The sequence below is a fragment of the Schistocerca americana genome, chromosome 8 (assembly GCF_021461395.2).
Source record: "Schistocerca americana isolate TAMUIC-IGC-003095 chromosome 8, iqSchAmer2.1, whole genome shotgun sequence".
NCBI lineage: Eukaryota > Metazoa > Arthropoda > Insecta > Orthoptera > Acrididae > Schistocerca > Schistocerca americana.
The window spans coordinates 515962105-515985855 of record NC_060126.1 but is presented as its reverse complement, the minus strand read 5'-3'; the positions used below and the strand labels follow the sequence as shown (position 1 = coordinate 515985855).

Genomic DNA, 23751 nt, shown 5'->3' with positions numbered 1-23751 from the left:
CAAACTGTGTAAGATGTATTCATTGTAGTGAAGTTGGTCTGGAACTCTCCATAATAAAGCACGTAGGACTTGCTAGTGAAATACAACTGAAATGTGATAAGTGTTCATACATGACCACCTTTTGGAACAGTGTTGCAGTAACTGCAACTGAAGAAAATGGTAGCAAAATCTACGAACACAACAATGAGCGATGCTTGCTTTAGACAAGGAACGCCTTCGGGCTGCAGACAGGGCTGTAAAGAGTCTAGAAATACAAGCAAGAGTAAACAGGAGGAGGAACAAGAGGAAGCTGGGGGAGGTGTTTGCAGAGGATGAAGATAATCCATCCTATGGACCTGGAATGCACTAAAAAGTTAATCCAATCTTTGTCGCTCGATTCCCAAAACTTTTATTTTCTCATACTAATTACACGTTTTCTAAGGATCTTCCAAACATATTTGTTTCAAACTTTCAGTAAATGTTACACAGTACCTTCTGCATAATTTAACACAGCCTTTTTCCAAAAAACTGTATATTTTTGAATATATAAATAAAAAATTGCAAAAAAAATGTTGTGAATTTTCATTACAATTGAAAAAAAATCATCTTTAATAACTGAACTAAAATTTTGTAAAATCCCTGTTAGGTTGTAGCCAATATTCCAATAAATAATCTGTAAAAAGTTCAACTTCCTACCTCAAATACTTTGTGAGGAAAGATGTAATTTATAAGCGTTATTTTAACATTGCAAGTATAGGGCGTTCCGGAGCCCCTTAATCCCCTGTGAACGGCAAAAAGTTGACAAGCCTTCTCTAGTTCTTCCTTCAGACCACTAAACAAAGCCAGGATAACCATAAGAATGGCAGAAAGTACTTTGGGTCCAGGTGCCTCCACAATCTCAGCAGATGACAGTGCTTGCAGGCCCTCTCTCTCTCTCTCTGCCTTCCTCTTCCTGTTCAAATACGTGGCTGACCACATCAGCAGTCTGAGTTTGTGAACCACGGATGTGAACCACATTGAACTGGAATGCCGAGATCCCCACTGGACTAATTCTTCCCATTCTTCATGGTCAGCTGACACCCAATTAAGCACTTGATTGTCCGTTTCAAGCTAAAACTGCCGATGTACCAGACAAAACTTAAACCCAAGGCAAATAGCACCACTAATGCTTCTAGCTCATGAACAGAATAATGCTATTCAGGATTTGCGAGTGCCCTCGAAGCATAATCCAATTGACACCATTCACCTTTCTGCTCTTGCAGCAGGACTGCCATGATGCCCACTATGAGATAATTTCCATTCACCCCTACGTCCCAAACCCTACGCGTTGCTATCGGTGCCAGCGGTTCAATCACACCAGTGAGTTCTGTTCCAACCCGGCCAAATGTGTTACGTGTGGCAAGGATGCCCATGAGGGTGCTTGTCCACCTCCATCCCCTCGTTGCATTAACTGTGTGGGTGACCACGCTGCTTCCTCTCGAGATTGCCCCATTTTTAAAGACGAAAAGCTCATTCAGGAAATCAGAGTGAAGTAAAAGGTGTTGGTCGACCTTTGCTGCTCGAAAATTATTCTCAAGTCAATAGCCCACTGTGCCTCAGACAGGAAAATACAGCACTGTCCTTGCCTCTCCTCGGCCAACAAAGGAGGCGGCCACGCAGACTTGTGATCTCACCTTTAGTGACACGGTCATCAGATCGGCCAGCGTAAAGATCGCCCGTTCAACCTCCCCACTTTTGCCTGCTCAATCTATGGCTCACCCTTCATTGGGTTCTGCTAAATCTCGATCCCATAAGTCAGACACCCGGACTTCCGAAAAAGAGCATACTCATGAAGATTTGTTACGTACCCCAACTTCACAACCATCAGTTCCTCCTTCATCTAAACATCATGTTTCCAAGACAGCTAATAAGAAACCCAGTTCCTCTCCTTCTCCGCCACGGCATGTCTCATCTACAGCACCACCTGGCGGTAACCGCCCTCGGCCGTCTTCTGTGTCGCCGAGGCGCACTGCTGGCGGCCGATCAACCGGCCGATAGCTGGTGGCAGGAGCTGCTCCTGAACAACTTATGGATCATGATCTTTTGCCTTTGGCTGAGTGCCGTTCCACGCTGTCGGTCGCAAGCTCTGAGCAGTTGTTGAGTTGACGGCAACCTTGGTCACATTCTTCCATTTTCTCTCCACCCTATGTCCATTATCCATTGGAATATCTGCAGCATTCTAGCCAGTCAGGATGAATTGATGATCCTCCTACAATCCTACTCGCCGGTCATCTTCTGTCTTCAGGAAACAAAGCTGCGTCCCCACGACCGCTTTGTCTTCCCCCATGTTCGGTCAGTCCGATTTGATCTCCCCTCTGTTGAAGGCACTCCAGCACATGGAGGACTCATGATTCTTCTCCATAATACTCTCCATTATCACCCAATCCCCTTAAACACTTCCTTTCAAGCAGTTGCTGTCCGTCTTTCCCTTTCTGGATACACCTTCTCTCTTTGTACTGTATATATTCCATCATCCACATCAATGGCACAAGCTGATCTTCTTCTTCTTGGTCAGCTTCCAGCCCCCTATTTGCCGGTTGGGGACTTCAATGCCCACCACCCGCTTTGGGGATCTCCACATCCATGTCCGAGTGGCTCACTATTGTTAGACGTCTTCCACCAAGCGGATCTTGTTTGCCTCAACACTGGGGACCCTACATTTTTGTCTGCCTCCACGACAAATTTCTCTCATTTGGACCTTTCGGTCGGTACTGTTCCGCTAGCTCGGCGCTTCGAATGGTTCACCCTTGCTGATACACACTCGAGTGACCACTTTCCATGTGTCCTTCGATTGCAGCCACAACTGCCATATATGCGCCCGAGATGCTGGAAGTTTGCACAAGCCGATTGGACACTTTTTTCGTCTCTAGCGACATTCGATGACCGTCACTTTCCTAGCGTCGACGATGAGGTCACTCATATTACAGACGTTATTCTTACAGCTGCAGAATGTTCAGTACCACGCACCTCCGAATTGCCCCGGCGCCCCCCAGTTCCTTGGTGGAACGAGGCATGCCGTGACGCAATACGTGAGCGGCGACGTGCTCTTTGCGTTTTCCGCCACCATCCTACTTTGGCCAACTGTATCCGCTATAAGCAGTCCCGTGCGCGATGCCATCGCGTCATCTGCGATAGCAAGAAGGCCAGCTAGCTCATTTAACACCTTCACTCCCTCCTCGGAAGTTTGGAGTCGGATTCGACAGTTATCTGGCGCGCCTAGTTTCTCCCCGGTCTCTGGGCTCACTGTCGCGCATGATACGTTAGTGGACCCCGCCGCAATTTCTAACTCATTGGGTCAACACTTTGCTGAGATTTCGAGCTATTCAAATTACCCGCCAGCGTTTCTCCTGAAGAAACGTGCAGCGAAAGTGCAACCTCTTGCTTTCTCCTCTCAAAATCGCGAAAGCTATAATACTGTTTTCTCCATGCGGGAACTCCAACATGCACTCTCTTCTTCTCGCTCCTCCAGCCCAGGACCGGATGGTATCCACATCCAAATGTTGCTGCATTTATCAACCCATAGTCTGCGTTTCCTCGTTCGCCTTTATAATCGAATATGGACCGACAGTACTTTTCCCAGACGATGGCGGGAAGCTATCGTCGTTCCTGTTCCGAAACCTAGAAAGGACAGACATCTCCCCTCTAGCTATCGCCCCATTTCTCTCACGAGTAGTGTATGTAAGGTTTTGGAGCGTATGGTGAATTACCGTTTAGCGTGGTGGCTGGAATCCCGCTGTCTTCTGACACCTGCCCAATGTGGTTTCCGAAAGCATCGTTCTGCAGTTGACCATCTTGTTGCTCTCTCCACTTATATCATGAACAATTTTCTCCGGAAACACCAAACAGTAGCAATATTTTTTGATCTGGAGAGAGCATACAATACCTGTTGGAGGACAGGCATCCTCCGCACACTGTTCTCTTGGGGTTTTCGAGGTCGGCTGCCACTTTTTCTTCGCGAATTTATGGCAGAGCGCACATTTAGGGTGCGGGTGAACACTACTCTCTCCCGTACTTTCTCCCAAGAAAACGGGGTACCCCAGGGGTCCGTGCTAAGTGTTGTACTGTTTGCCATTGCCATAAATCCAATTATGGACTGTCTCCTTCCCGATGTCTCAGGCTCCCTCTTTGTGGATGATTTTGCGATCGACTACAGCTCTCAATGGATCAGCCTTCTTGAACGACATCTTCAAGGATGTCTCGATCGCCTCCACTCTTGGAGCACCGAAACTGGCTTCCACTTTTTTCCCAGTAAGACTGTTTGTGTTATTTTTGGCGTCATCAGGAGTTTCTTCCACCCTCCTTACATCTAGGACCTGTCAACCTTCCGTTTTCGGATGTCGCTAAATTCTTGGGTCTTATGTTTGACAGAAAACTGTGCTGGTCCTCCCACGTTTCCTATCTCTTGGCTCGCTGTCTGCGATCCCTCAACACCCTCCGTGTCCTGAATGGTACCTCCTGGGGAGCGGACCGAGTGGTCCTTCTCCACCTCTATTGCACCTTAGTGTGCTCGAAATTGGACTATGGAAGCATAGTTTACTCCTCTGCTCGGCCTTCTATTCTTTGGCGTCTCGACTCTATCCAGCACCGTGGATTACGTTTAGTGTCTGGAACTTTTTACACCAGCCCTGTGGAAAGTGTTTATGCTGAGACTGCTGAACATCCGCTGTCCAATCGGCGAGCAGTCCTTCTGAGTCGTTATGCTAGCCATCTGTCTTCCATGCCTGCTAATCTGGCCCATGACATTTTTTTCGATGCCTCCTTGGATGTAGGGTATGCAGGCCGCCCTTCCTCCCTACTACCACTGGGAGTCCGCTTCCGTCAACTGCTCCAATCTCTTTCCTTCCGCTTTCCTAAAACTTTCTTGACAACTAGGGGTACAGCATCGCCTTGGCTCCGTCCCCGGATCTGCCTGCTCCGTGACCTTTGTCAATTTCCCAAGGATGGTACCCCTTCACTTGTTTATCCTCAGGCATTTGCTGCTCTATGTGCACAAATGAAGGAAGCCACATTTATTTACACTGATGGCTCGAAAACATCGTCAGGTGTAGGGGGTGCCTATATTGTTGGCGACACCCCAAATCGATTTCGGCTTCCTGACCAGTGTTCGGTTTATACTGCGGAGCTTTACGCTGTTCTCCAGGCTGTCCAATACATCCGCCGCCATCAGCGGATACAGTATGTTATCTGTTCAGATTCTCTCAGCTCTCTCCTCAGTCTCCAAGCTCTCTATCCTGTCCACCCTCTGGTCCACCAGATTCAGGACTGCCTGCGCTTGCTCCACCCGGGGGGCGTCTCAGTGGCGTTCCTCTGGCTCCCAGGACACGTTGGTATCTGTGGAAATGAGGCGGCCGATATAGCGGCCAAGGCTGCAGTCTCTCTTCTTCGGCCAGCTATTCGATTGATTCCCTTTGCCGATCTACGGAGTTTTTTATGTCGTTGTGTTGTTCTTTTATGGCATGCACATTGGTCGACACTTCCCCATAATAAATTGTGGGACGTGAAAGCTCTTCCCTGTGCTTGGACCTCTTCCTCCTGAACGCGTCGTCGGGAGGAGGTAATTTTAACTAGACTCCGGATAGGGCACTGTCTCTTTAGCCATCGACATCTTTTAAGCGGCGATCCTCCCCCACTCTGTCCCCACTGCTCTCAGCTGTGGACAGTAAGACACCTTTTAATTGAGTGCCCCTATTTTACTCCGTTACGCGACAGTCTACAGCTGTCCCCTGATATATCGTCCATTTTAGCAGATGACATGCACTCAGCCGATCGCATTCTCGAGTTTATTAGTGCCAGTGAGATGACGTCAGTCATTTGAAGCTCTTTTTGGGGACAACCAACCCCTTTCTGCAGTGGATTTTTAATCTTTCCTTCTGCTTTTAGTTTCTCCAATTTTTTGAGTTTCGTTCCCATTGCTGCTGGTTTCCATTTTCGTTTTTTACCGATTCCTAAGTCACAGATCGGGCGCTAATGACCATAGCAGTTTTGTGCCCCAAAACCAAAACAAACAAAACTAAAACAAACAAACATGATGCCCATACTTGAAGCATCAGTTTGCACAAAAAGGGCAGGTTAAAATCTGGAATTCCCAGTACCAGAGCATTACTGCCCCCTTCAATGTCTCAAAGGTGGCCTGTAACTATCACACCAGTTAAATTTTTCATACTTCTGTCTCAGCTGGTTGAGAGGAGCTGCAATCCTGGCAAAGTTACACACAAATTTGTGAAAAACTGCACAATCTGATGAACTGGGGAACCTCTTTCTTATAACAAGTCACCGGTAATTTATGGTGTGCACTGGTCCAAGAATGATAGATTCTTACTCCTTTCTCTGACACAATGTGCCCTAAAAATGAAATTTCATTCTTAGCCAGAGTTACCTTGCCTTGCCTGGTTTGATAAAATGCCTAATATATTCAACGTGTTCTTCAAAGTTTTTACTATAAATCACCACATCATCTAGGTAATTATACGCGAGTTTGAATTCTCCCAAAACACAATCTAACAGGCAGAACAACACTGCGTCCCGGTTGAAAATTTGAAGAGCACATGATTAAATTCACATAAGTTATAGTCCGTACAGAAAGCTGTCAATGGTTTAGATTCCTTGGTAAACAGGATTTGGTAGGATGCCAGGTTTAGTCCCAATGCTGAGAAAATATGTGCACCAGCAAACCATACAAAACAGTTGTGCAAGTCAGGCAGGGGAACAGATTATAAAGTGACCTTTTGGTTAAGGAACCAGAAATTGACTACCTGCCTATAACCAGCACTGTTTGGTTTTGGTAGCAGAAAAATCAGAGCATAGGGAGATACCAACGGTCTAATAACACCATCTTCCAAAACCCGCCTGAGATTTTACGCAATTCTTTCATTTTTGGAGGGGAAAGCCAATAAGGCAATTGACTGGCCAGTGTATGATCAGTCAGCCTGATTTGTGTGTTGCTCGAAATTTCTCTGAAAAAAGTCCGGGAACTAATAACGGGCTTCCAATAATTGTTTAGACTCTGTGACGGTCTTGGCTGCAGATTTCTAGACTTGCGCTATTGGGTGGGGAATTGTAGGATGCCCCTAGATAGGTCAGGGGTGCACTACACAAAGGAAGCGGCTACTCGGGAGCAGAGTACTTGTGGCGTGCACATGGGGTATTTTTAGGCTAGGCAGTAGGGCGAGGTGTCCTGATGAACACTCACCAGTCGACGTGCAGGCAGGGAAATCAGGTCGCACTCAGTGTAAAGGCACTTCAGCTGTCAAGATATTAGCAGTAAATATTCAGAGTGTTCTGAATAAAGTTCCTGAATTTACTGCCCTCCAGGAACCGTGTGGCGCACAAATTATTCTCGGGACTGAGACCTGGCTGAACCCTGATATAGGAAGTTCTGAAATATCTAGTGAGGGTTGGAACGTGTATCTGAAAGACAGATTAGACACCGTAGGAGGTGGTGTCTTGATTGCAGTTGACAAAAATATTGTGTCTACTGAGGTCGAAGAAGAGCGTGTTTGTGAAGTTATCTGGACACGTTTAACAGGGCTAGGGGAAATAAAGTTAATTGTGGGGAGTTATTACCAGCCACCAGGTTCCACCGTGACAGTTCTAGAATCATTCAAAGGGAGTCTACATTCTCTATCGCAGGCGATTTCAACCTACCTAGTATAGACTGGGATGTCTATGGATTCATTACAGCCGTCGCGTGAATTACTTTTGAACACATTATCTGAAAACTGTCTTAAACAACTAAATCAACAGCCAACACGTAACGGAAATATTTTAGATCTGGTAGCCACGAACAGACCAGATCTCATCGACGGTGTCAGTGTTGAGACAGGGATTAGTGATCATGAAGTTGTCATTACGACTATGGTTATGAAAGTTAAAAAGTCGGTCAAGACGGCTAGGAGAGTATTCTTACTAGAAAGAGCAGATAAGCAGTTGTTAGCATCCCACTTAGTAAATGAATCGACTTCATTTACTTCCGGTATGATGGACGTGGAAGAATTATGGGCAAATTTTAAACACACTGTAAATCACGCATTGGAAAAGTATGTGCCGAAAAAGTGGGTTACGGACAGAAAAGGCCCACCGTGGTTTAACAGCGCAATTCGGAGAATGCTCAGGAAGCAAAGGCAGTTGCACTCGCGGTACAAGAAAGATCAGGAGAATGAGGACAGGCAAAAGTTAGTAGAGATTTGTGCTGCTGTAAAAAGAGCAATGCGCGAAGCATTCAACCACTACCACCGTCATGCCTTAGCAAAAGATCTTGCTGAAAACCCAAAGAAATTCTGGTCTTACGTAAAATCGGGAAGCGGGTCGAAGGCTTCCATCCAGTCACTCTGTGCGCAGTCTGGCCTGCAACGAAAGACAGCAAAACGAAAACTGAAATTTTAAATTTAGCATTTGAGAAATCTTTCACGCAGGAGGATTGTACAAACATACTGCCATTTGAGTCTCGTACAGATTTCCGTATGGATTACATAGTGATAGACATCCCTGGGGTAGTGAAGCAGCTGAATGGGTTGAAAATAAATAAATCGCCAGGTCCTGATGGGATTCCAATTCGGTTTTACAGAGAGTACTCTACTGCATTGGCTCCTTACTTAGCTTGCTTTTATCATGAGTCTCTTGCCCAACGTAAAGTCCCAAGCGACTGGAAAAAAGCGCAGGTGACGCCTGTATATAAGAAGGGCAGAAGAACGGATCCTCAAAATTACAGACCAATATCCTTAACATTGGTTTGTAGCAGGATTCTTGAACATGTTCTCAGTTCGAATATAATGAATTTCCTTGAGACAGAGAAGTTGCTGTCCATGCATCAGCATGGCTTTAGAAAGCATCGCTCCTGCGAAACGCAACTCGCCCTTTTTTCACAACTTCTTGCGAACCATGGATGAAGGGTATCAGATGGATGCCATATTCCTTGACTTCTGCAAAGCATTTGACTCGCTGCCCCACTGCAGACTCCTAACTAAGGTACGAGCATATGGGATCGGTTCCCAAGTATGTGAGTGGCTCGAAGACTTCTTGAGTAATAGAACCCAGTATGTTGTGCTCGATGGTGAGCGTTCATTGGAGGTGAGGGTATAATCTGGAGTGCCCCAGGGAAGTGTGGTACGTCCGCTGTTGTTTTCTGTCTACGTAAATGATCTTTTGGATAGGGTGGATAGGAATGTGCAGCTGTTTGCTGATGATGCCGTGGTGTATGAGAAGGTGTCATCGTTGAGTGACTGTAGGAGGATACAAGATGACTTGGACAGGATTTGTGATTGGTGTAAAGAATGGCAGCTAACTCTAAATATAGATAAATGTAAATTAATGCAGATGAATAGGAAAAAGATTCCTGTAATGTTTGAATACTCCATTAGTAGTGTAGCGCTTGACACAGTCACGTCGATTAAATATTTGGGCATAACATTGCATAGCGATATGAAGTGGGGCAAGCATGTAATGGCAGTTGTGGGGAAGGCAGATAGTCGTCTTCAGTTCATTGGTAGAATTTTGGGAATATGTGGTTCATCTGTAAAGGAGACCACTTATAAAACACTAATATGACCTATTCTTGAGTACTGCTCAAGCGTGTGGGATCCCTATAGGTTGTATTGAGGGAGGACATAGAAGCAATTCAGAGGCGGGCTGCTAGATTTGTTACTGGTAGGGTTGACCATCAAGCGACTGTACGGAAATGCTTCAGGAACTCGGGTGGGAGTCTCTAGAGGAAAGGAGGTGTTCTTTTCGTGAATCGCTACTGAGGAAATTTAGAGAACCGGCATTTGAGGCAGACTGCAGTACAATTTTACTGCCGCCAACTTACACTTTGCGGAAAGACCACAAAGATAAGATAAGAGAGATTAGGGCTCGTACAGAGGCATATAGGCAGTCATTTTTTCCTCGTTCTGTTTGGGAGTGGAACAGGGAGAGAAGATGCTAGTTGTGGTACGAGGTAACCTCCACCATGCACCATATGGTGGATTGTGGAGTATGTACGTAGATGTAGATTGAGGGTCTGGTAGATGTCTAACATCAAACCCGGAGCCACCTCCCTGGACTTGGCACACTGTCTAAGTGAGATGCTAACAACTGAATATGTGCTGTTTCTAGCAAAAACACTCTCCTCTCCTTCTTAACTTATTTATTAGCTTTATTAACCATAGCTGCTATAACAACATCATGATTGCTAATCCCCATTTCCATATCGATGTTGTCAATAAGGTCCAGCCAATTTGTAGCTATAAGATCTAAGATATTAGGGTGAACCTTATCAACAACATCAGTATAGAAATGGGGATTAGCAATCATGATGTTAAGGGTTAATAAAATTAATAAATAAGTTAAGAAGGATAGGAGCGTGTGTTTGCTGGAAAGAGCAGCAGTTGTTAGTATCTCATTAAGACAGTGAATTGACATTCTTAGTTCCATTGAGATGAACATAGAGGAATTACGGGCAAAGTTTAAGCAGATTGTAAATTATGGTGTGGGGAATTATGTACCTAATAAATCGATTAAGGACAGATAATAACCACCATGGTTTAACATTGATATTCAGAAAGTGCTGAGGAAACAGAAGCTGTTGCACTCTCAGTTGAAAAGAAAGTGAGCAAACAACAAGAAGCAAAGTTTGGTAGAGATTTGTGTGTCTGTGAACAGATCTATGTGTGAAGCTTACAACTACTACCACTCTCATGCCTTAGCAAAAGATCTGGTACAGAAACGAGAACATTCTGGTCCTATATAAAATTGCTATGTGGGTCTAAGTCTTCCATCCAGTCACTTGTTGACCAGTCTGGTGTGGCAGTTGAAGACAGCAAAACAAAAGCCAAAGTTTTAAATTTTACAGTCAAGAAATTATTCAACAGGAGAATCATTCAAACATACCATTGTTTGACCATTGCACAGACATAGTAATAATCATTCCCGGTATAGAGAAACAAACAAGTCACCAAGTCCGGATGGAATCCCAATTTGGTTTTTCAACGAGTACTTTACGGCATTGGTCCCTTACTTAGCTTGCATTTAACATGAATCTGTGACCAGTGAAATGTACCAAGCAACACAAAAAAGCACAGGTGACTCCTGTGTATAAGAAGGACAAAAGAACGTACCTGAAAAGTTATAGACAAATGTCCTTAACATTGATTTGCTGCAGAATTCTTGAACAAATTCTCAGTTCAAATATCATAAATTTTCTCAAGACCAAGAAGCTTGTGTCCATGAATCAGCATGAATTTAGAAAGCATTGCTTGTACAAAACTCAGCTTCCCCTTTTCTCACATGATATACTGCAAACTATGGATGAAGGGCAACAGGCAAATTCCACGTTTTTAGATTTACAGAAAGTGTTTGACACAGTGCCCCTCTGCAGGCTATTAAATAAGATATGAGCGTGTGGGATAGGTTCACAGACATGTGAATGGCCTGATGACTTCTTAAGTTATAGAACCCAATATGTTGTTCTCGATGGCAAGTATTCATCAGGGACAAGGGTATTGTCAAGAGTGCTCCATGGAAGTGTGACAGGACTGCTGTTATTCTCTCTATATATAAATGATTTGGTGAACAGGATGGGCAGCAATCTCTGTTTGTTTGCCGTTGATAGTTTGGTGTGCAGTAAGGTGTCAAAACTGATTACTGTGGGAGGATAACTTAGACAAAATTTCTAGTTGGTGTGATGAATTGCAGGTAGCTCTAAATGTAGAAAAGTGTAAGTTACTGTGAATGAGAATGAAAAACATACCTGTACTGTTCTGATACAGCATTAGTAGTATGCTGCTTGACCAATCACATTGTTTAACCATCTTCGCATGACACTGCAAAGCAATATGAAATGGAAAGAGCATGTGAGGATTGTGGTAGGAAAGGCAAATGGTCGACTTCAGTTTATTGGTAGAATTCTAGGGAAGTGTAAAGGAGACTGCAACCTATTCTTGAGTATTGCTCGAGTGTTTGGGATCTGTACAGGTCGAATTAAAACACATCAAAGCAGTTCAGAGGCAGGTTGGTAGATTTGTTACTGTTAGGTTCAAACAACATACAAGTGTTACAGAGATGCTTCAGGAACTCAGATGGGAATCCCTGAAGGGAATGTGACATTCTTTTCAAGGAACACTATTAAGAAAATTTAGAGAACTGGCACTTGAAGCCGATTGCGAATGATGCTGTTGTCTCCAAGATACATTGCACGTAAGGACCATGAAGATAAGATATGAGAAATTAGGGCTCATAAAAAGGCATATAGACAGTTGTTTTTCCCCCTTATTCTGTTTGCAGGTGGAACAGGAAAGAAAATGACTAGTAGTGGAACAGGGTACCCTCTGCCACATACTATAAGGTGGATTGTGGATTACTAATGTAGTTGTCATTAATCTTTACCCAACAATTACAAAATTTACATTTTTCCTCAGGTCAAAACTTAAAATAAAATTCTCTCTGATCATAGTCCAAGATGTAACAGGTGCACACAAGAAAGTTGTACACCAGCAGCATAGGTACCGATAGATCCCTAATAACTGAAAACCATCACGGCCAAGTTAATGTGCCTATCTCATGTTTACAACAGACCAAACCAACAACATCCAAACTTTCATCAGCAACAGACTGACAATCCTTGTTAGCTGACTGTAACCATGATAAACCTTTATTATTAACATAGAAATCATAATCCAATAATGACTCACTACTTCCAGAATCAAGCAGACCGCACACAGGTTCATTGCCTACAGAAGTGCACATGAATGCAACCGAGATGTCAATTGCACACACCTTGTGACAACCTTGCGGTGGTACATCAGCACCCCTCCCCTGAATTTTCTTATCGCATCAGCCATCTGTAGAGCGTCCCCGTGGTTCAGTGGAGTCATGTGCAAAATGGAATTTGCTGCCACATCTGAAACACCCCAGACTTCCTCTTTGATGCTGTTTAGAGTTATCATTCAATGTAGCATCTTTGTAGCTCTCCTTAGGCAGTCCTTCCTCTTTCTATTTCTCATCACAATACCGCACATATTCTACACTCACAGCCAAATGTTCCAACATGGAAAACAAACAAGGTCTAGCCAGAAACATCATCCATGATCGATCCTGTGTGTGCACACCTTTCATGGTGCTAACCACAGCTTCTCTTTCAGGTATATTAACACATAAGGGATGGGTAGATCACATAACTAATGAGGAGGTATTGAATAGAATTGGAGAGAAGAGGAGTTTGTGGCACAACTTGACAAGAAGAAGCGACCGGTTGGTAGGACATGTTCTCAGGTATCAAAGGATCACAAATTTAGCATTGGAGGGCAGTGTGGAGGGTAAAAATCATAGAGGAAGACCAAGAGATGAATACACTAAGCAGATTCAGAAGGACGTAGGTTGCAGTAAGTACTGGAAGATGAAGAAGCTTGCACAGGATAGAGTAGCATGGAGAGCTGCATCAAACCAGTCTCAGGACTGAAGACCACAACAACAACAACAACACATAAGACATTTTTAGTCATCTTTACCTTCTCTACATAATCCAACATCTCATTACCAGTTTGAACTTGATAAAAGCAAGCATCATTAACATCTTTGTGCCTGCACACACCCAAACATTCCCTTAAAAATTTCTTTTGGAGTATGTTTGAAGAATCACTCCCACTTAACAAGTCAGTTATCATCCCCCTCAGCTGTCTCTCTGACAAAGGGAAGAGAATTTGACATATCAACTCATTGGAAATTTTCATAACTCATGTCTAATTAACCATAAAACTTCTTTAATGTGATAAACATCTTTAAAAGATAAAATGTGCACTTTCTGAAGTATTGGAAGCAGTAGATTCAGAAGCTTACTAAATTGCTACCACAGACATGCTGCCCTATTTGCACCTACATCTTGTGCAACATCTAAGCTGTCCTTCCCTTCACCTTCCTATCATTTGAGAAGAGAAAGAAGCCTCCGTACGGAAATAATTGCCTGCTCTAGTGCTTGAATATCCAGCAAATATTTAGTTTCTGTATAAACAACCTGAATATCATTTACACAGCAACTGTGCTTGGGAAGAAGAGGAACCTTCTATAAGATCAACACCCTCTTTAACAACACTGAGCAAGGAAAGACATGTGACACATGCGGTACTCACCTCCCCAACCACATTCACTGTGATGTGAACTGGCTTGTCTAACACGTCCTGCAAATGCTGGCCTTGGTCCATTTCATCTCTGATGCATAACACATACTGTAATAGATCCTTCCTCAAATATTTCAGCTCCAATATTGTTCTAGATACTATGGCAAGGTAGCTGCAGATACAAAGAGTAATTAGACAATGACCAAAAAATTTTACCTTTAATAACTAAATCACCTTAACTAATCAGCTCCAAGGAATGCAGTGTTGCCAAAGAAACCACACTCTTTGCTACCATTATGAAACAGGCGCTCTGTTAAAACCTTTAGGCCACTTGAGCAGATTAGTCAGGAAACAGTGTTCTTTTGGTGAATGCTGCTGAGCCTTCTCTTGATATAGTAGATTTATTGACATGATCTTTATTACAATAAAGCTTTCATTTCTTACCTCACTGTCAATATTACTGGGATTTAGTCCACTGTGTTTCCTTTAAATGAATGTTGTTATTGAGCTGAAGTTTTACTAATTTATTGTCCATGCACACTCTGCACTGCCACAGAGCCACTGCCGGTACCACAGTCTCCCTGCCCACCTTGTGCCTCATTTGGCAACATCTCCTGCTCTCTCTGGAGTGCACTGCTTAAGAAAAAGTCTACAAGTCACCTACCAGCAATGCTGTTAGAATGGATTGTGGTTAAGCAAAATTGATTGGGACTAACTCAAGCAAAATTGATTGGGACTAACTCATCCACTGTAATGGAAACCTTTTCAGGGATGAAACACTGAAAGCTGGTGAAGAACTTCTAACAGGAAGATGCTAGGATAATGTTAATGGAGGAAATGGATCTGAGCAAGAAAAGCCAGAAAACCCGGTGACATCTTAAGAGAGTCATAGGGCATACTACTGTCAACCAGTTGGTCCATCAGATTCCCATCAGTGGAAAACCTGGAAATAATATAATAGTTTCACACTGTAAAATAAATCAGACTTCAGGACATGAAACTAATGCATTCATTTAGTATAGCTGAGCTGAACATTACCACTGACAGTCTCCAGAATGATTATGAAGCAGGTATAGATGACATGGAAACTGAACAGATAGAACATTTTGGGAAGAAAGTGAGAATGACTGCTTTAACTCTATAACAACTGTCTCAAAGCATGTGATATCCTTAAATCTGGAGGAAGTCATGTGTAATGTCCATTCTAAAGCCAAGTAAACTATCAACAGGTGCTAAAAACAGTAGACCAATATCACTATTGTGTAACCTCTATAAAATCTTTGAAATAATGCTTCTGAGTCTCTTACAGCACATGATGGAGCCAGCATTTATTCTTCAACAAGCTGATTTCAGACCAGGAAAGAATTGTATACCTCAAATTCTTAATCTAACCTAATACACACAGGATGGATTCGAAACACATAACATTACAGGTGTAGCTTTTATCTATCTGTCAGCTGTTTATGATAGATGTCTGAAATATGGGTTACCACAAGGATGTGTGTTGGCCCCTGCTCTTTCTAACACCTACTTCAAGAGCATATGACCTGGCTTTGGAAACTCAGGCTAAGTCCTTTGTAGAAATGGACGTTCACCTGACAAATGCTTTAAAAATGATATGATCTTTATTACAAAAACAATCAACTTCCCCCAAATCCAGTTAATACGTGGGTTGGAACTTAAATAGTGGCAACTATTTATTCACAACATACAGACGAGTTACATGTTTGCACCTGTTACTGTCCTTCAGAGTAGACACCAGCGTAGTGTAGAACCCATTGCCAGTGATGTGGAAGGCGTAGTATACCGTTATCAGAACCTGTTCTGTTGATGGTGCGAATGGAGCGGTCTAAAGTTACGGTAATCCTCATGTACGACTGTGATGGTGTTATCCTAATGCATTACATTCCTCCACAGCAGACCGTCAGTGCACAGTATTACTGTTCGTTTTTGGAACATCACCTGCGACCAGCTTTGCGAAAGAAGTGGTGACACTTTCTGCGCAACCCACTCATCATTTTGCATGACAATGCACGAATGCATACAGTGCAAGCTGTGGCTGCTCTGTTCGGTCGATGGGACTGAGAAGTACTGTACCATCCACCATATTCCCCGGACTTAAGTCCTTGTGACTTTGATTTGTTTCCGAAGATGAAGGAACTGGCATTCGCTTCAGAACTGTTCCAGAGATTTGACAGGCAGTAGACTGCTCCATTCACACCATCAATAGAACAGTCTCTGCTAATGGCATACTACACCTTCCACATCACTGGCAACAGGTTCTACACAATGCTGGTGACTACTTTGAAGGACAGTAACAGGTGAAAACATGTAACTCTTTTTTATCAGTTGTGAATAAATAGTCATCACTATTTAAGTTCCAACCCTCGAACTTAGATGCACGTTTTCCATCTTAAACACAGACAGATACGTTGGTAACTCAATGTATCATGATACAGAATACCGTTGAATATTATGCCATATTCAAAATACTTATGTGCCACTCTTGATTGCACCTTGACTTTACAAGCAGCACTGCCATAACTTGAGGCTAAAGTGGAAGCCAGAAAAAACAGCATCCCAGAAATAGAACTGAAAGTACATGGGGCTCTCAGGCAGAAACATTAAGAACAGCAGTATTACCAGTCTGCTTTTCTGCGACAGACCGTGCATGTCCTCACAGGTGCAGATACACCCATGCCAAAGAGGCCAATAAGGCACTAAATCTGTATCTACAGTCTGCTGACTACTGTGCGGTGCATAGCGGAGGGTACTTCCCATTGTACCAGGTATGAAGGCTTTTCTCATTCTATTCATGTGCTGTGTGGCGAAAATGATTGCTTGAATGCCTGCGTGTGTGCTGTAATGTAAGTGGTTTAATTTTGTCTTTGTGATCCCTATTAGAGTGATATGAAGGGGGCTGTAGTATATTCCTAGATTCATCACTAATACTTGGTTCTAAAAACTATCCAAGTCGACTTTCAAGAGATGGTTTACACCTGTCTTCAGTCATCTGCATGTTCAGTATCTTCAGCATCTCTGTGCCACTCTCTCATAGGTCACATTAACCTTTGGCTGTCCATGCTGCTCTTCTTTACAGTATCCCTTGTTAGTCCCACACACTTCACAAATGTTCTAGGATGGATCACAAAGTGTTACATATGCAATCTACTTTGCAGACTGAGTGCATTTTCCTAGTATTCCACCACAGTCTGCCATCTGGTTTATCTACAACTGAGCCTATGTGACTATGTGATCTCTACAAATTGTTACATCTAGGTATTTGTATGAGATGAATAATTCCAGCAGTGACTCATTGATATTGTAGCACAATTTTACGTTTCATTTCTCTACAGATTTTTACATTGTTACATCTACATGCCTGTATGAATGGACCAACTCCAGCTGATATGGTAGTAGTAGGATACTGATATAGTACTTTAGAACTTTTAGGTTACTACCTCCTCTCTCTCTCTCTCTCTCTCTCTCTCTCTCTCTCTCTCTCTCTCTCTCTCTCTCCCTCTCTCTTACTTTTCTGAAAATTTAAAGCACATTGCTAATATTTACAACACATTGAAATCTTATAAGATCTCAATGAATATTTGTGCAACTTCTTTCAGGCAGAATTTCATTATAAATAAATGCGTCATCTGTGAAAAGTCTGAGGTTACTATTAATATTGTACTTAAGGTCATTAAATACAATATGAACAGCAAGGGTCATAACACACTTCTCTAGGGAGCACCTCAAGTTGCTTCTACATCTGTGATTGTCTCTCCAATCGAGATCACATGCCATGTCTTCCCCTTCATGAAATCCTCAGTCCAATTGGAAATCTCGCTTGATACCACATGAAATTGTACTTTTGGTAATAAGCATGTGTGTGCTACTGAATCAAATGCCCTCAGAAGTCAAGAAACATTGCATATACATGAGTGCCTTGATCCATGGCTTTTGGCATCTCATGTGAGGAAAGCACAAATTGGGTTTCACATGATTGATGTTTTCAGAATCTGTGCTGGTCAGCATGGAGGAGGTCGTCCTGTTTAAGATACCTAATTATGTTTGAGCTCAGAATTTGTTCAATATTCTATAACAATTGGATGTCAAGGATATGGATATTAGTTTTGTGGATCACTTCTACTGACCTTCTTATAGACGGGTGTGGCCTCTGCTTTCTCCCAAGAATGAGACCCAGTGTTTTCTTCAAGAGATATGTTTAATAGATCGCTAACTCAGTCATGAGTTCAACACGGAATCTGACAGAGATTCCTTTGGGCCCTAGAGTTTTAACAATTTCAGCTGCTTCTCAATGTCATTGATACTAATATCTATTTCACTTATATTTGCAGTGGTATGAGAATTAAATTGAGGCAGTACTACTGGTTTTCCTCTGTAAATAACATTTCAAAACAGAGTTAAGCATTTCTGTTTTTGTTTTGCTGTCTACAATCTCAGTTCCTGTCTGATCCATGAATGTCTGGACACTAACTTTGATGCCACAACAGCCCTTACATGTGACAAGAATTTCTTTAGATTTAGTGAGAGATCCTTCAATAATATTCTGATATAGTGGCCATGGAAGGCTCCATGTATTGCCCTTTTGCCAACCAAATGTGTTTCATTCAACATCTCTCTATCTATAGCCCGATCTTTTATTGTACAGCTATTATGCAGTACTCTCTTTTTTCAGAAGTTTCTTTATAGTGAGTGTATACCATATAGGGTCCCCCCCCCCCCCCCCATCATGAAATATTTTTCTAGGAACATATATATCCGGAGCATGGTCAACTATTCTATTAAACTTGAGCCATAGTTCCTCTACACACTCTGTCCAGAGCTAAAAGTTAAGCATCCAGCTTTATTGCTAGATATGTGAGGTCTACACCACTTGTTACTGATCCCCCAGCTTAACTGTCCATTGTTTGGCTATGTGCTAATCAACCAGTAACTGAAATCCAAGAAAAGCTTCATGAAAACCACCATCCAAAGCAAGAATAGAAATATGGAAAGCCAAGTTGTAAATGATTCACAGTGGCCTCAGCAATTTGAAAAGCTTCCTCATGCCCATCAAGAGGAGTGAACTACATAAGTGTGCTCTCAATCACCTATGTTCTGTAGACAGAAGATCAAGACATAATCTCCAACAAGGGGATTTGCAGTCACCAGTACCAGCTGTGACTGTGGAAAAGTGCAAACCAGCTCTCTTCCACATCCCACACCGAGGATGGTCTAGTTCACACAGCTTCATTTGGTCTTGTGGTTGCCCATTTTTGGTCACCCATAGTGACATGTTTCCTTTAATTCTCTTTTTTAGATAATCTATAATTTCTTTTCAAACATGGGATAAATGTAGTAGTTCTTTGGGAATATTTATCTTAATGTGAAATTCAACTTGAACTTTTCTCACATGACAACCTGCAAGGCCATGGATCAAGATGATCTGGTACATGCAGTTTTGCTTGCATTCAGAAACACCCTTTGATTCATTACTCGTGCATGTATTCATTCAGTTATCATGTTATGTAGTGTGAACCATCAGGGATGTGAAATGAGTCAAGATACACATTAACAAAAGACAAGAAAATCATAGAAACTTACTCTGTACAATGTACGAGTATAAACAATGAAGTATCACACTACCTCTTAATGCTGTACACACTTATACCATCTAAATTTAATCAAGTAAAGAAAAACAGATACTTTGGAAAAATGCGCTGCTGTATCAATTGCAGCATAGAGCTGCTGTTTATTTGCTTAGCTGCTATTTACTTTGCTACAATGATATTTTTCAAAGAAAAAAGTACTTGCAACTGTAAATACTGACTCGCCATCCAGGTTTGCAATGAACACTGCTGTTTGCCATGTGGCTAACAGAACTTTTCAATCCCTGAATGTAATGAATGTAATTATTCAGATAATTTGTAGAAAGAGTGACTAATGCGGTGTGCTATTAATTTTCTTTTGAATTAGTAGGGATTCTCAACTTCTTACTTTATATTGGACGGGAGCAGGATTAATATCTTCCCTCCAGAGTACAGAATTAATTTCAAGATTCTTAAAAGGCTTCTGTATGATGTACCATGATCTACTTTACGCAAAATTCTTACTGCTCGCTTCTGCTGAATAAACGCCCAGAGATGTTTATCAAGAAATCTAAAAACACAAGGAAAAATATCATTAATTGAAAGTACAATACTACTACAAACTTTCAGAATCTAGTGCCGCCTCACATTTTTAGTTGCAGTGGGAAAGGTTTGGTTCCTGTTGATGGTATTGGTAGGTGGGACTTCACAAAACATGACCTACATCTCAATAGGAAAGGGAAGGGTAAACTATCTGGGGTGATAGCAAAATATTTGGGGAGGGGGGGGGGGGGCACTGAAACACATAGGGAGTACATTTTTAGGCTAAGATCAGTATCCAATTATCCTACATTGATTGAAATTAAGCTTAATGAGATGTTTAGACAGGCAGGTACTAGAGATATGAAAATATCACAAGGTTCTTATAACAGTACAGTGAAAAATAATGTTAATGTATTGCATCAGAATATCAGGGGATTAAGAAACAAAGTAGATGAGCTTCTTGTTTGTTTAGAAGATTTAGAAACAGAGGGTGGAATAGATGTACTATGCCTGTCTGAACATCATACTGTCACAGGTATGGAAATGGTAAATGTAGGTGAATATAAGCTTTCAGCACATGTAAATAGAGGCACTATGGAGAGAGGAGGAGTTGCCATATATGTTAAAATCTGTCACAGTGTGAAAAATTTGGAAACTAAAAATTTTTGAATAGAGCAACATATAGAAACATGTGCATGTGAACTTAAACTAAATAATGGCACTTTTATAATTGTAGCTGTGTAAAAGTCCCCATTGGGAAATTTTCAACTATTTTTGAAAAACTTGGATTCTTTGTTGTGCTATCTGTCAGACAGAGGAAATCAAATTATTGCTTGTGGGGATTTCAATGTAGATTTTCTGAAAGAGTCAGTTATTGATTTTCCTGCTCAGGTGGTACAGGACAGCAGCACACTGATAGATAATGTTTTTAAAGACCAAGATAAAAATTAATCAAATAAAAACTTTTCCTGTTAAGAATGGCTTGTCTGATCATGATGCACAGCTAGTTACAGTATATGATATAGCTCCATACAGTAATGCAAAACAGTCCTCCAAAATAGTGCATTCAATTTATGATTTAACAATTCAAAATTTTAGGAAAAGCTTGCAACAGTTAGACTGGAATGAGATGTTCAGGGAACATGATGCTAATTTAAAATTTAACTTATTCATTATACCTTTGTGAGTATATTTGAGAACAGTTTCCCTAAGAAAACAGTGAAATATAATTGTAAGAAACCGTGTAAAAAGCCACGGCTTACTAAAGGATAAAAATATCTTGTAAACAGAAAAAGGAAATGTATCTTATAGCTAGAAGGAGTAATGATTCCGAAACAGTGAAACATTATAAAAACTACTGCACTGTATTAAAGAAAGTTATTAAAAGTCCAGAAGTATGTGCATTATGTCTGAGATTAGCACATCTGAAAATAAAATTAAAACAATTTGGATATTATTAAAAGGGAAACAAGGCAACCAAGAGCACAGGAAGACTGCATTTCTATCAAACACAATGAAGAGTTTGTTAACAAGAAGTCAGAAGTAGAAAAAATTTTAATAATGATTTTTTAAGTGTTGGAGAGAAAATACGATCCAGCTATTCATTAGAAAATGCAAGGCAGTATATGGAAGAGGCAGTACCTATGCAATTTGATAAAACTGAAATTCCAACCACCCCTCCTACTGAAATTAGGAAAATAATAAATTCACTCAAAAGTAAAAGCTCACATGGAATTGATGGCATTTCCAACAGAATACTAAAAGCTTACTTCCAACAAATAAGTATGATTCTCAGCCACATATATAGTAGCTCATTGAACCAGGGCATTTTTCCAGATAGACTGAAATACACTATTGTTAAACCATTGCAAAAAAAACCTTGCCTTTCGCGGGCAAGTGGTCTACCAACACGCGAAAGGCAAAGGTCCCGAGTTCGAGTCTCGGTCGGGCACACAGTTTTAATCTGCCAGGAAGTTTCATATCAGCGCACACTCGGCTGCAGAGTGAAAATCTCATTCTGGAAACATCCCCCAGGCTGTGGCTAAGCCATGTCTCCGCAATATCCTTTCTTTCAGGAGTGCTAGTTCTGCAGGTTCGCAGGAGAGCTTCTGTAAAGTTTGGAAGGTAGGAGACGAGGTACTGGCAGAAGTAAAGCTGTGAGTATCGGGCGTGAGTCGTGCTTCGGTAGCTCAGTTGGTAGAGCACTTGCCCGCGAAAGGCAAAGGTCCCGAGTTCGAGTCTCGGTCGGGCACACAGTTTTAATCTGCCAGGAAGTTTCATATCAGCGCACACTCCGCTGCAGAGTGAAAATCTCATTCTGCAAATAATGTCTTTAGGAAAATTATTAAGTGGTTCTCTGCAAACGGACTCTCACTAAATTGTGAGAAAACACGGTTTATACAATCCTGCACAGTAAATGGCATAACACCATTGATAAATATAGACTACGAACAGAAGTCTGTTGCTAAGGCAGAATATTCAAAACTTCTGGGTGTGTGCATTGATGAGAAATTGAATTGGAAGAAACACATCAATGATCTGCTAAAACGATTAGGTTCAATGAAATTTGTCATTAATAACTCATCCAAATTAAAAAATAACAGTGAAGTGCATAGCTACAACACTAGAAGAAAGAATGATCTTCACCATTCTGGATTAAATCTCACTTTGGCACAGAAACGGGTGAATTATTCTGCCACAAAAATCTGACAGATAGCCAACCAACATTCAAAAGCAAATTAAAGGAATTTCTGAATGACAACTTCTTCTACTCAATTGATGAATTCTTAGATATGAAGTAGTAACTGGAGCCACTAAATGTAAACTTAGGTCTTTCGGATCACAATACACTATTAACATACATAAATTACTCTATCCCCAAGGCAGTAAAATATAAGTGGGGATACAAAAGGCACTTCTATACAGAAAAAGTAAATACTTTCATCCAGTTGTTAGCTAATGAAACCTGGGAAGATGTCTTTGCACAAACAACAACCGAGGAATCTTTCAATGCTTTTTCTAGTACATTCATGTCCCTATTTGAGATGTGTTTCCCAAAAAAGCTCACAAAGATCATTGTCATGCCTAGGAACACAAGCCAGTGGATAACACCTGCTATTAGAGTATCTAGTCAAACACTAAAACATATCAGTCAACTCAAAAAAGATAACAAAGATGAACACTTCACAGATTATGTTAAGACATACAAGAAAATTTACAGGAAGGTGATCAAAAAAGCCAAGACAATGCACAATGACAGTGTAATTGCTGGGTCAGCAAACAAATTGAAAGCTATATGGAATGTAGTAAAAAAAGAAACAGGCCCAAGCAAAAATGTTATAAATCCAGATGACTTTGTTTTAAAAGATGATCAAGGTGTGCTAGTCAGAAATCTTACTTTAGCAAATTACATTATTGACTACTTCATAAATAGTCCAATCAATCTGAGTAAAAATTGTTCTAAGATTAGTAGAACATCAATCCCAGAAGAACAAAGTGTTAATTCATTATTGCTACCTCCC

At 41.6% G+C, this 23751-nt stretch overlaps 1 protein-coding gene across 1 annotated transcript in view; it reads right to left on the bottom strand.

Annotated features, from left to right (window-relative positions):
• LOC124545293 overlaps positions 1-23751 on the bottom strand; it is a 67734-nt gene that overhangs the window by 27676 nt on the left and 16307 nt on the right. The window contains exons 3-4 of the mRNA XM_047124186.1: positions 20097-20258; positions 14115-14274 (exon numbers count right to left, since the gene is read on the bottom strand). Of these exons, the coding sequence (XP_046980142.1) occupies positions 14115-14274; positions 20097-20258 (322 nt within the window). The remainder of the gene's footprint in view (positions 1-14114; positions 14275-20096; positions 20259-23751) is intronic.